General features: G+C 38.4%; 2 protein-coding genes across 3 annotated transcripts in view; one reads left to right on the plus strand and one right to left on the minus strand.

The window, feature by feature from the left end:
- The window catches only part of LOC113056698 (E3 ubiquitin-protein ligase FANCL), an 18,488-nt gene extending 18,472 nt beyond the window's left edge, over positions 1-16 (plus strand). The window contains exon 14 of the mRNA XM_026223512.1: positions 1-16. This exon is cut by the window's left edge and continues 486 nt beyond it. The gene's annotated coding sequence lies outside the window, so the exon portion shown is untranslated.
- The window catches only part of vrk2 (VRK serine/threonine kinase 2), a 13,780-nt gene extending 680 nt beyond the window's left edge, over positions 1-13,100 (minus strand). Inside the window, exons 1-12 of one of the 2 annotated variants that reach the window (XR_003277742.1) lie at positions 12,725-13,100; positions 12,324-12,379; positions 12,142-12,211; positions 11,448-11,535; positions 11,042-11,150; positions 10,758-10,850; positions 9,145-9,277; positions 4,707-4,827; positions 4,295-4,353; positions 2,908-3,065; positions 906-1,046; positions 13-286 (exon numbers count right to left, since the gene is read on the minus strand). Coding sequence is in view for 1 of the 2 variants with exons in the window: in XM_026223511.1 (XP_026079296.1) it covers positions 128-286; positions 906-1,046; positions 2,908-3,065; positions 4,295-4,353; positions 4,707-4,827; positions 9,145-9,277; positions 10,758-10,850; positions 11,042-11,150; positions 11,448-11,535; positions 12,142-12,211; positions 12,324-12,379; positions 12,725-12,851 (1,314 nt within the window). In the remaining variant the exon portion in view is untranslated. The remainder of the gene's footprint in view (positions 1-12; positions 287-905; positions 1,047-2,907; positions 3,066-4,294; positions 4,354-4,706; positions 4,828-9,144; positions 9,278-10,757; positions 10,851-11,041; positions 11,151-11,447; positions 11,536-12,141; positions 12,212-12,323; positions 12,380-12,724) is intronic. The other variant, XM_026223511.1, reaches the window with a different exon arrangement.
- Positions 13,101-13,695: the final 595 nt, after the last annotated feature.

Raw genomic sequence — 13,695 nt, forward strand, 5'->3', positions numbered from 1 at the left:
AATACTGCAAACCATATTTGTATTTCCCACGACTCTTGATGCTTTTACAACATCGATCAATTTGATTAAGTGAATGATTGACTGTGCTCTATTTGGCATTTGGTCTGTGCTCAGCTGCTGGTTTTACTTGTTCAAGTTCCTGTCTCTGCCTGGCTCCTGCTCTAGTTCTGGGATGAACTCGTGGTGGGAGGGGCTCATCTTCATCACTGATATCCTCGTCACTTTCATAAAGCATAGGCCTTTGTCTTGTGCTTCCTTTAGTAGCCATGTCTGCTTTGTTCGGTCTCTGTGAAGATGACACCAATGAATAATATCAATGAGAGTTATTAAACCACTGTATGATAACACTATATATTTATTATGTATGCAAAAGCAACTTTCTATTTATCAAAAATACTGATTTTTACTGAAGTACCCCAACTCTTCATTGATAATAATAAAATGTTTCTTAACCACCTTATCAGCATTTCTAAAGAAATAAGGTACACCGAAGACTGGGGTAATCAAAAAATGAAAACTCAGGAATGAATTACATTAATTTTTTTTTATTTTTTTATTTTTATCTTTATTGGAAACCTTTATTGTATCCATTACTTTTTCTATTATATTCTAGCACCAGCACCAATAGGCCAAATTTACATGTGTATGTCTGCTATCTATTGAAAAGTTAAATTGTTTTTCTTCTGATACCTTGGCTCAGGCCGATTCGAGTCCATACCAAATTTCTACGTGTCAAAATTTTTCGCAATTTTGAATTTTGCAAAACATATATACATTTTTAAATATTGCAGACCCCAAACACTATTAAAAGTAGTGTATAAATTTTCCTATACTGTAAATACCCAGTTATGCTGTGCCAAAAATAAGTTGATTCCTAAATTAAACAAAGGTTTTAAGAATTTTACCTGTTTGTGTGTCTCTCGTTTTGTCTTGCTCGAAACTTTGTTTGGTGTTGACCTGCCCACCTCTTCCTCATCATCTTTCGCTTCATCAGCAGGCTTTGATCTTGCAGTTTTTTTCTCAGTAGTCTTGGGCTGGCTTGCAGCCTGTGGGAGGTTATGTTAAATGAAATGACAGAAATTTACTTGCTTTTGTCTCTGAACATTCACAAGAAAGCGAGAGAGAAAGAGAGCACTCAATGTTCCCTCTATGACCTGGATCCTGAGAGGAGAAGACCTGCCCTGATTAATGACATCTACTGCTCTCCCTAAGGTGGCAACTGTCCAAACTAAATTTGGCCACAGATCACCAGCAGGGTCAGCTGTAGGCAAAATAAACTCCAGGAGTATTGGAGTGACACAAGGAGCCGCTGGCCTCACATTGCCTGACATGGTTTCAGGAGAGCCGAGACATGAGGGGGACACTGATGGTGTTGTTTTAGCTTTTATTCAAAGGAACTGAAGGTACACAGTCTGGAAGGAGATGAACAGAACCACAGAGAAAAATAGAACTACAAAGAAAAGGGAATTCAAATCTTAATGCCCTTGCTCTTGACACTGATGTTTTCCATCTGTGCAGAAGGTAGGGTGGTCAAGGTCAAGAGGAAAAAGACACTTCTGCACACTGCTTTATAAGAACTATCCATACATCCTTGTGGAATATTAAAATACATTGACACTTCAACCATCACCTGAATACCTGGGCACAAACCAGGAACATCAATGGACTCATTGAAGGAACAATCCAAGCTTCTCAGCTCGGAACTTGTGGTAATCATAGTTGTGTGAGTGTGGCCACATTTACATTTGTTCGCCGAAACTTCTGTGTGAAATCCAGTCATTCAGTTGAAATCCAAGTGATCAGGAATTATGTGTAAGGGCATAGTTCGTACTGGGTTCAAGTTGATCAAAGGATCAAAAGAAAGCTGCTTGGTTTAAAAGTGACTAGATACATTCCTATACTATTGAAATTTCACATACATTTGTTAGTTCATTCATGGCATGATGTCATTTGAATAATTCATGGTTTAGTTATGAAACACTTTATAACTAAAATAGATGTATTTTTCAGGTGGTCCACTGTATTACTTGCTGTGCAGAGTGGTTTCAATATCAGGCTACAATGAGAGTAAATGGCACCTTAAACACTTTGAGTGTATTTACCATCCATTCTCTAAATCCTCAACACAAAGACTTCTCTATTGAACCACAGATCAAACCACTGGACTGCTCCACATAAAAATGAGAGGCAATTCTAACTGCCGCTCTTTTGGCCTCAGCAAAATGTGTGTATTCAACAGCCCCAAACTGGGTTGCTCGGGTGTTTGCAAAAGTTCAGCGGTTCAAGTTGGCAGTGATCAACTGTGAAGTGATTCCAGAGGAATTAAGGTCTCCCCACTCCAGACCTCTTGAGAGCCAATAAGCCTTTTGGCAAGGTCAGTAAAGGTTAACCTACGACACTACGGTCAAGATTCACCACCTCATTCCCCTTATCGAGGAAAACTGCCATTCTTGTCTCTTGTAATAGATTGCAGGAATTCAGTGTGGTGTATTTTATGCTGTTCAATTCTGAATGCACATGTAGACAATGAAATACAAGCCTGCATGTGATTGCAACAAATAAAAGTGCTTTAATTAGCTCTATTGTACGGTTTTGACACTGCATTTAGCTGAGGGCCTTCAGTAACTGAGTCTGTCACCACTGTGTAAATTTACTTTTTTCTGGTCTGCACTACTTCGGCCCAACTCCAATGCTGCCAATAGGCCAGTTAGATGCTTCTGAGATGAAATGGGAGTCAGTGTAGCAGGAAAAGGGTCAGAGGAGGGTTCCCAAACCTGAGCATCTCCTTCTGTCTCCCAGACAGATAAATCTGCCGCAGCCCACAAGCTGCTCTGAATGCTCCAGCCCCAGTTCATATGGTTTCTATTAAGACTACTAGGCTTCTTTGCCAAAGCATCTAAAACTCACCCTTTGTGTGGCTGGTCTGGCTGTCTCCGACGGTCTCGGCCTAGAGAGGTCCAATGGGCCTTGCGGCCCGGCCACTGACAGAATCTTCCTGAGGGCCTGGTAGTCTGGCTTTTCATTGTATCCAAGGTTTTTCACAATGGACAGGTACCTGGCAATCTCTGCAAGGAGTCAGAAAGAAGGATATCTGAATATGCAAAACCTAAAAAAATAGTTAAAATACCCCAAAAAGTACATTCTGTCACCATTTACCCTCATATCATTCCAAACACAAAGACATATTTTGAAGAACATTTCAGTTTCTAACAATGAAAGTTGGGGTCCAAAACTTAAGAGTAGGAAGAAATTAATTTAAACACCTCCATTCATCCAATTAATTCAATCAAAATTTAGAGACTACATTGAAAATAGCAACATGTCTAAGTAACATCAAACTTATTGGTTCTTAGACGTTCCATGGCCAAACATCACCATATTTGATGTAGGCCGTGCATGCATGCATACAGAACAGAATTGGACTATGCCAGTCAGGTTGTATGTATTAATTTCACACTACTCTTATGTGCTTTTAGGACTTGACATGAGGGATGACAGTCTTCTTTCTTGGGTGGACTATAACTCTAATACAATTTAATAAACAATCTTAAAAATCAGATGTTAAGCAGGACGCATTGTCAAAAAACATCATCATGTAAAGTGTCCTAAATGTATATTTTCTGGCAACTTCAGAAGTGAAGACTACTGTGGAGGTGGACCATGGGTGTGTATTTGCATAATTCACAGATAAACCCCAACTGAGCTGGACTGTATGTTTTATGTTGATGCATCTTGCAGTTGACCTAGATGCTTACTGAAAGCACATGCAAAAAGTCCGGCCAAGTGACAACGTGCATCTGCAGACTTCATTTTCATTCCAAAGGGAACAAAAACCACATCTTCCTAACAAATGGACGGTGGCAGAAGCACAATGTAGAAGGGCCTCTCTGTTCACACGAGAACACAAATGTGTGTCTAATATGGGCACCTTCCATTCTTCACTGTAATAAATATGCTAGATGCAGTGCTATGCGGTGCGTATTCTCTTTGTGACAGCCCAGCTGAATGTATACCACATGCGCAGCCTTGATGCATGTTAGAGGTCTTATCTTTCTGGTCCAGCTGCAGCCAGCCACTCAAGGTTGGGGGAATAAGGCCTCATCATAATCATAGATCACAAAGCCCCCTTTCAGAAGACGCACGTGCCCTCGCTCCCTGTGGAGGGGGGAAAGATACTGCAGGTACACTAGAGTCCGTTGATGAAGGAGAGGCAAGGAGATTGCGCTTGTTGGGATGTCCCTGCCCCATACCTTGTTGATCAATGCAAATGGTCTGGACGCTCACGTGCACCTACCCGTGCTGGAGCCGGAAGTGGACATGATCAGGACAGAATCTGGCAGGTTAGACATCAGCCTGTGGTCAAGTGATGATAAAGGGAAAGGTTAACCAGAGGTCCTGTTACAAAATGCATCTGAATACATATGAACCTTTGCTTGCAACCCATTGAAATAGATAAGATATTTTACATTTTATTGTGAAGAACTCTATTCATTATTCTAAAGATCTGCAGAATTTTATAATCCACAGTTTAAATTTCCAGGCAAGAAAGAAAATGTGTGGCCTTACACCTTTGGTGGAGTTTTAAGGCTTTAACGAAGCAGTTGAGTGAATAATTCAGGCTGAATAAACACAGAAAGCCTCTGACCGACAGCCACTGTACACAACAGAGCACAAGGCTTAGACCTATGGTGAAAAGGGGAACGTACTTGGCCTTGGCCTCCTGGACCTCAGCTGGGTTCCTAAGAGATGAGAGCCAGGGCAGAGTTCCACACTGCCAGTGAAGCAAGCAGTAGCCTAACACCTCCAAGTCTCCTCGTCTGGATGGGGCTGTTGGAGAAAGCGAAGATAAGGAAAAGAAGTTGAGTGTCAGTTGAGAAGCAAGTTAAAACCCTTTGATTGAATGACCCGTCCATTGGCTGCTGAAATATGCCCTTATAAAAAAGGCTGAGAAATGGAGAGGGAGGGGGGATTGATAGAGTGCAGTATTTTGTTTTCTCAGCTGGTACCCTGGCCTGCCTCACAAGCTAACGGGGCTTTTCTAAGAGGGGCTGAGAGTTGAAAGAGTAGGTCAGTTTCCTCCCACCAGCGTTCCTCACATCTCTCTCACACTCCCTCCTCCTTCGTCTGTTCTGGCGACTCGTCCAGGAACCTGATCCTGACGGCCTCTGACATGATCCAGACAGCCTGTGGCCCGGCCCGACACTCTCTCCGATGGAGAGCCAAGCAGTAAAACAAAGAAATAAATGTCTGGGCCCAAATAGTTTCCACATGTTTCTGGATTCCGTGGGGTCTCCGCTGGTCTTAATAAAAGAGCTTGAGAGCGTGTGCTTCCTAGACCTTCTCCAACTCCACCTCTGCTGTAGCACATTACACAACTGCCATCTAGTGTAAATGTCTTTTTGTATACTAAAAACTTTTTACAAGGCCACTTCATATTTTATTGTTCTCACATTTATTTAATATATAAGAAAGAAAAAAAAACTCAACCCTGGGCTAGATATCAATACTGATTTCTTAAATCGGTTCATTTCAGATTCACACACTCTTGATTTGATACAGATTTTAATGTTAGATTCCAACCCCCTTTTTTTCTTTCCGCTTACATATTCTTACATATCTAATTCTTTTAATTATACTGAGGTTCAGACGGATTCGAATCACAAACTCATCGTCTTGGATGATTAATAAAAAAGAACCAAATCATAAGAGCCTGATATTTCAATGGGAATTGAAGCATTCAGTTAGGACTCGAGCTACATGTCACACTGTATGTTTTTGACTCACTGAAAAGAACCAGCTCGTAAGACTCATTCATTTAGGAATTAGTCTACATGATTTACGCTGTATATTTTTGATTAACTGAACAGAAGCAACTCACATAATTAATTTGCTTGCAAGTCGGACTAAACTGGAAGGTCATGTTTGTTGCCTGAAGCCTGTGAAAACAACTCAATAAAACAAAATACAAAAAATTTGTATTTCATTTTTATTGCAATGCCTAACAACACTAGATTCTACACAACTGTTCTTAACCACAGGAGCAGAAGAGATTAGCATTTGTGGAGTCAGTACAAGGGTTTTGGTCTTTAAATAATCCCAAGAAAGCTGCATTCACACTTATATAACCTTAATAGTACTCTATCCTAGTTCAGTTTTAACAACACCACTCTAATGTTACAGCAAAAGCTTATAAGCACCGAGTGTGAAATGGCCTCACTTAAATGGACTGATTAGTCTTACACCAACCAGACAGACAGCAGCAACATTTAGACATGAAATATTCATTTTGGATCCCAGCTATTAAACTAAAATACATTTTGGGTCAGACTATCCAATTACAGGTTGTCTTTAAGCCAAGGACCCTCAATGAGTTATGCTTACCTAAATTTAAATCTGAATGGAAAGGTTTTGTCAGATCCACTCATATACGAGAGTTAACCTCCCGTTAAGCATGTCCCTTCATGAAAAGCTCCAACTTCATCAATAAGGGTAAATTAAGGCACATCATTTGTTCGTGCCTAGAGAGTGTATTAACTCAATACTGTAACTGCAGCCCATCTCCTGAGAAATTACCTATTGACTGCATTCATCAAAAGGGAAAATCTCTGCCTAAATCCATGACCATCATTGATCCTGCCATGCCCATTACAGAGCCAGCCTCCCTGCCCGCTAGCCAGCAACACCATTAGGCAACGTATATAGGTTTTTCTTTATTTTTCTTCAACCTTGACCAAACTAATTTAGCAAACACACAATTTAATAGAAAAGATTTTAACATCCCTTCACAGGTGACCTTGAAATAAAAAAAAATAAAAAAAGCCCCTTAAGTGGCATGTAAAAAGGCCACTATGACTAAAGACCAAAGTGCACAGACATGCTCTGTAAACATTCTGTCTGCCTCTGTAACAGGGAACTGAAGGGGTGGGCTGCCTGGCCTAGGCCTGACACCAATTCACTTATAAAAAGGCCGATCCACAAGAATGATGTATTCCAGACTGAGTACAACACCTTCCATCAGATAGAAGCTGTTGTTCATAATTACGGCCTATTGTTATTGTGATTATCCAAAGCGCCATGTCAAACTCTTGAACCTCTCCTTCTGAATTTCAGCCGGCTCACTTCAACCCTACAGGTGATAATTAGGCCTTTAGCACAGGGTTCAGCGGGACACAAAGTGCCCGTCTCTGCACTCCTCACCATGGTAACAAATCAACATCTACACGGGGTGCCAGGGGCCAAACGAAAAGAAACAATCTGCATTCATCTTCAGGGCAGACGTTGCTAATGACCTACACAACAGCCGCCAACAGCCTACGTCAAGAAGGCTAGTGCGGTAACATCGACACACCCACAGATTGCTTGATAGAGGCACAAACAAGTTTTGACAAATTTACAGCCTCGCTGCTTTGAATTTAGCTTTAGGAGTGGTTTAGGACACTGAACTCCTGAGTCGGTCCATCAGTGGGTAGGTGTTTTTATAAACTCTCATTTGTTATATCACTTGCCATATGCAGTGTGATTTACACAATACAACTGGCCATACATTTACAGAGCAGAGAGACAAAATGAGGACCATATGTAGAATCTTGTACATGAAAAGTTAACAAATTTTATCAGGTAAGAACATGGTCTTGTCTGAAAGCAGCCAGACCTTGATCTGAACCTGAGCATGATTTACTTTATAATGTATCAAACAATATGTTGTACTGAGTCCGCACTATGAGCTACGAGTCATGCATTTTTTTTTTCACTTTTTTTTTTTTCTTCAAATAATACACAAAGGTATTCCCATTGCACATATAAAACCAACGTTGCAATATAATTACTATTAAAAAGAAATAACTTTTTTTGTCATGCCAGTGATTTAATAACTTGCATATACATACCATAGAACCACACACATGATAATCTCCTTAAAGGTGGCATTATTATGAATTTTTCTCTGTTTAAAGTGCTATTTTCAGGTCCCCGGTACATCTGCCAACCCAGGAAAGATGAAAAAGATAAACCCAGTAATTTATTTTTGGTAAGCCTTTCTCTGCAAGCTTGTGGAGAGAGCTTCAGATATACTAAAGAAAACCTTAATATCCTCAAATTCCATAAATGTGTTTAAAATAGTATTGTGTTAAACATATTTAAGATGACCAAAAGATTAACTTTGGCCAAATAAATATTTTAATGAGTTAAAAATATTTGTATGTGTTTTAAAATGTTTTAAAAAGTATTTCACAAAATATTTTTGTAGACCACTTAGCACCATGAAGTTATTGCTACAATTTTTAGGGAAGAAAAAAAAGTCACCCATTGTCCAATATTAAACTAAATATTTTTCTGCTGACTGGGCATCTTTCATGCACTTTCAAAATTAATATCAACAGAAACATTGCTATTAGCAAGCTTTACCACTGTGTATTCAGTATTGAACTACTGTAATATCTTATGACCAATGCATTCAGAGATATTGGCTTTGAGTACTAGTTCAACAAAACATCAAAGCTTTAATTAATAGTAAATGCATACAAGATGCAGGTTATGACTTTGACTAATTAGGGATTTCTTGAATTAAGTCTGCCCAAGTAAGCATGGATAGAACAATCAATATCCAATAAAAAGGACTGTACACAATTTACAAGTTAATGTGTTTCCAATAGCGTGACCCAGAGTTGAGGACATGATGCTGACAAGTCCCAGTAATATAAACAGCACCCCAGTATAAGGTGAGTAAAATAGATAGTGAATTCATAACTTTTAGTGAACCTCTTTCTTTAAAATGAACATGAGATTAAACTGAAACCATTTACTTCCTTCATGCATGTTCTTTGTGTAATTGTGGCTAATACATTTCTATTGCAAAGAAGGGCTATCTATGTAATTCTTAATCAAATATACAAAACCACTTTCCTTTAACCTTTTACAATTCCAGATTGATAAAAAAAGTCCCAATCTATGTTTATTTTTCTCCCTCTTATTGAATATCCTGTTTCACTTGCAAATACTAAAATTATGTGAAGTAAAATGGGTTGTAAATGGCAATTCATTAACTGGGAAATGCAGGGCATTCGTGCATAATAACAAATGTTTCTAAGTACAGTAATACATAAGAGTGGTCTCAAAAGATAAAATAAGTGACACATTTCACATTACCTACTCCTTTGTGAGCGTCAATGCTTGTGTACTCAATAGTGCCATTGTGTCCTTTCTTGGGATTCTCTTTGTACTCTTTATGCTCACCATTAGGACAGTATCTGTATGAGAGTCCATAGTCAGCCAAGTACACCTGCAGGAGATAAAGTCAGCATAAATCATCCCAAAGACATTTTCTTTCAGACTGAATCCCTCCTACAGTATATGGTATTTTAGTGCTGCAAAGCACAACGAGATGGGGTCAGTATTTAGGTTGTGACAGCAGGTTGAGATGTTGATTACACTCAAGAGTAAGTTTGAAATGTCATCAGTGCTGGCTCACCGTTTTAGTAGATGGTCAATTACAGTAATAGAAATCACATTCTTTTGAGTACGTTTTGCACTTGAATAGGTGATTTATACACACACTGGGGCTGTCACTTTTAGTTCGAAAATCGATTGCACAATCGATCAGACCAACCAAAAAAAGTTTCGAAAATGAAAATAGGGAATCAATTTTAACCAAATATGTACACTATTAATTTTAAAATAATTAAACAATTAAAAAATATACATGTAACAAACATGTATACATGTTCACAAACAAGCAGAAACAGAAAATAAAGAATTCCGACAGTGCAGTATGCCTTGCGAAAGCTAGACAGAAAATACGCACCTATAAGACCCAGTGATGTCGAAAGCGACATCATGCTGCGTTCACACCAAATGCGAATTGAGCGTCTGGCGTGAATGATTTCAATGTTAAGTTAATGTAAAGACGCGTTTACGCGCGTCTGGAGGTCTCGCTGCGTGGTAGACGTGAATCCGCCTCATTCGCGCATCTAGTTACAGGAGATTCTGAGTTATGAAAACGACCACTGCAAGCTGACAGCGACTGGTAATACCACCACCTTGCGCAGCTGTACCCGAGTGTCCCTGGGACATCAGTGCTGTCGGAGTGCGTCTTCTCAACAGCTGGACATATAGTGAATAAAAAAAGCCCTGCTCTGGACCCCGAAAATGTTTATCGACTTGTTTTCCTGTCCAATAAATTTGTAATTTTTGCCTTTTTGCGCATACCTGCCTAGTGCCGCCTAGACTAAGTGTCGGTGACATTCAATAAAAATAAATAAACACACACACACACGGCCTGTTCTCAAGTCCATTTAAAGTTTCATTTTTTTTGAACAGTTGTTTGAAATGGATTGATCATTATTTAAAATAATCTTGGAGATTTTTGAATTGCCTAAATCATAAATGCAGCCGGGTTCAAGCCTTCAGTGATGTTTTTCTTTTGTTATGGCAGATGTCCCCTCTGCATATAGCCTATATTTTTTCGAGAATGTTGCACTCCTGTTGCTGTTTGCTATTCTGCATGAAACTTAATGCCAATAAATAAGAAATATTGCTGACTTGTGCATTTCCAGCGCTCTCTTTACGTTTGTCCGTTATTTGACGTTGAAAAAGGAAACGTCTTTTTTTAGGCATGGAAAATCTATTTTACAATCTATTCAATGAACACTTATGTCTTAAAAATCGAAAATGATCTTTTCACAAGATTGACAGCCCTAACACACACACACACACAAACAATCGTTTACGATATGATTGTGTTGATGAGTATGCAGACTCACCTTGCTTGGATCTTTCTGTCCCAATAACAGATTGGCAGCCTTAATGTCAGCATGGACGTACTCATTGTCATGAATATATTCCAGCACATCCAGCTGTTGAGGGCAAAGTGATAGAGGGGAAGGTTAACATGAATAATTTAGAAACCTTATAATGACCTGATGAGCTGGACTCCCAGCAAATGCAACTAAAGTTTAATGAAAATTAAAATAAGAGGACATAGATGATAACACTGGCAAGTAGCTCTGAACTCAAATTAAATGTTGCACATTCAGTGGTGTCTCACCATGAGAACACCCAACTGTAGCACAGTGGGCTTCTTCAAAGGTCCACCATTATCCATAAACACCTTGTGCAGGTCTGTACCCAGCCGGTCCATCACCATAAACCTGTACCTACACAACCAAAATGAATATGTACTTAAATAAACAATTATTAATACTAAAAACATGGTTGTATAAAACAAAAACAAAAAAGTAATGTCATATTCAAGGCTAGGCCGTATGACACTGTGTACTGCTGTATGAGACTTTACATGTGTTAGTAATGGGTAAAGATTTTTTGTGAGCAGTTTAACAGTTGGCAGGAATGTTTTATATTATTTACACATGAGGATAATAAAAATACAAAGCAAAGTTTGCCCCAGTCACACAGATGTAAGATGATTAGTCAAACTCATGAAAGTATAATACCTTGTTCCGTTACTTTCAGTCAGTCCAGACCCCCAGTAAGTTGGAATCCCCAAAAACTCCAGCTGTTTGGACTTCTTCCATTTGTTCACTGTGATTTCAGATTTAAATTATATTTTTAAATATAATTATATTTGCACATGCTTTATAGACACATAATGTGACATATACTGTATACACATCTCTCACACACTCATAAAGAAGCACTTCCTCCAGCCTAGCTGGAAGAGGAATCTGTCTTGACTGGCTGTGCACCAGATTGACAGGTGGTCAGGGGCCCTTTGGAGAAACCAGCATCATTATCAGCAATTTGGTCACTCTCTCTGAATTAGAGCTCAAACAAGCTGGGATTGCACTAACGACCACAGAGGTGCATGTTTGCATTGGTTTATTAATTCGCCTAGCCAGGCTAATTTACATCTATAGCCACTTCATCAGTGACATGCACTCCATGTTTGAGGACTCTCAGATGAAGATGAGGGGTCTTCAGCAGTTTCATGCACACTACTCTAAAGACTGCATCTGTTTCTACCTCCTTTGGCAAAAATACAATCAGTGTTTCTGTTTTTAGTAGTAGTAGTAGTAGTAGTTGTAGAAGCAGCAGTAGTATTAATAGTAGTATGTCTTGCATAACAACAGAATTCCATAACAAAAGTTGGGCAGAATTTCAGTTTAAAAAAGGAACAAAGTATCTTACTAGTATCTGCCTTTGCTGCTCTTTGGTAAAATTTCAATTCTGAGAATAAAGGTCCATTTTCATGATATTCCTAAAAAAATGTACAGAATAGAGAAAGAAAATGAAAGAATCACTGCAGACATTTAGAACATTTATAAGATTATTAATGAAATTATTTCAAACAGTTTCAATATAACTCGTACCACTTTGATCACAAAATCAGTGTCATCACGAACAGGGCCATTCACATCCCGAGAGGCTGTAGAGTATAAACAACAACAAAAAATTTAAAAAATTTTAACTTGGAGAACTATCCAATCTTAATATGTATAGAGTCATTATATTATGTGAATCACGGTGTGTCTATACTTTAAACATGATTAATTGTTAAACATGTACATGTTAACTGTAAATATGTTGCAAAAGATAGTGAAACAAAAAGTAAAAAATACAGCTTGAAAATAATTTTCGAATTCAAGGCTCACTTTGTCTTTCAGTTCTGCTGCCCTAAGTTACTCTGCCACCATGTCTAATGCCATATAAGAAAATGTAATTATAATGGAGCTTGACAATACATATTTATGCAGAACATAGTCTTCTTTACCCAAGTAAATCAGTCCAAAACCACCTTTTCCAATGATTTTACCGATGCGCCAACTCTTCTTTTCTGAATCTGTTAAAATGCATCCTTCTGGAAGTGGACGGGGTAATGTGTATTTCTTTGGTGCCATGATTTTAAGATGTCATGTAACAAAGTGGCACTAATAACTGACACCGAAAATGTGTTTCCTGGCTAACAGCACTTATTTAAGAAAAAAAACGCGGTCTTATAAAACCATGTCAACACTCTATAAGAAGCATAACATTAAACATAAAAGCATTTCGACTAGGCTAATCATAATCAGTGTCTTCTACACAGTTCCTGAATCCGGATGGTTTCGCTGTAACAGCCTGCTAGTGCTGCTACTTCCTGAAAGAGACACTCCCGCAAAATCGGTTCCAAATCTTTAACCACCAATCAAAAACACGAATTCGTATGCCTTTCACATTCAACCACCAATAAAATAGGAAGAAAGGCGGGGCAACAACCATAGCATATGTTTTACCACAGGACAGAGTCGATGTCATTCACGAGAGGTTCCACTCGTTTTTGCGAATCGGTTCTTTTGGACAGTTGCAAAGAACTGATTCAAAAGTCACAGTAAGTTTCTGCTCAGTTTCGAATCATAAAAACAAAGTAATTTAATATAATTTAAATTTATTTAGTGTAATTATAATCTGCACTTCCAGTTGACAGTACTTAAATGGATTAACATCTCTTTTTGCACATGTCAAATAAAATTAATACAATCATTTCACAAACACATTTCCATTATCTCGTGTTTATATTAGTTTTTCTAAGTAACTTCTTTTTCCTGAACAAGCTGTTCAGCCTAATCTGTGAAAAAAACAAACCAAAAACATTCAGTGTGAATAATAAATAGTTTTGGAAGGTTTTGTGAACAAGATCTGAATCAAAAGAACAATTCGTTCAAGAATCTTACAAAAATATATTTTTTATTTGGCTAAAATGGA

The sequence above is a fragment of the Carassius auratus genome, chromosome 38 (genome assembly GCF_003368295.1).
Source record: "Carassius auratus strain Wakin chromosome 38, ASM336829v1, whole genome shotgun sequence".
Taxonomy (NCBI): Eukaryota; Metazoa; Chordata; class Actinopteri; order Cypriniformes; family Cyprinidae; genus Carassius; species Carassius auratus.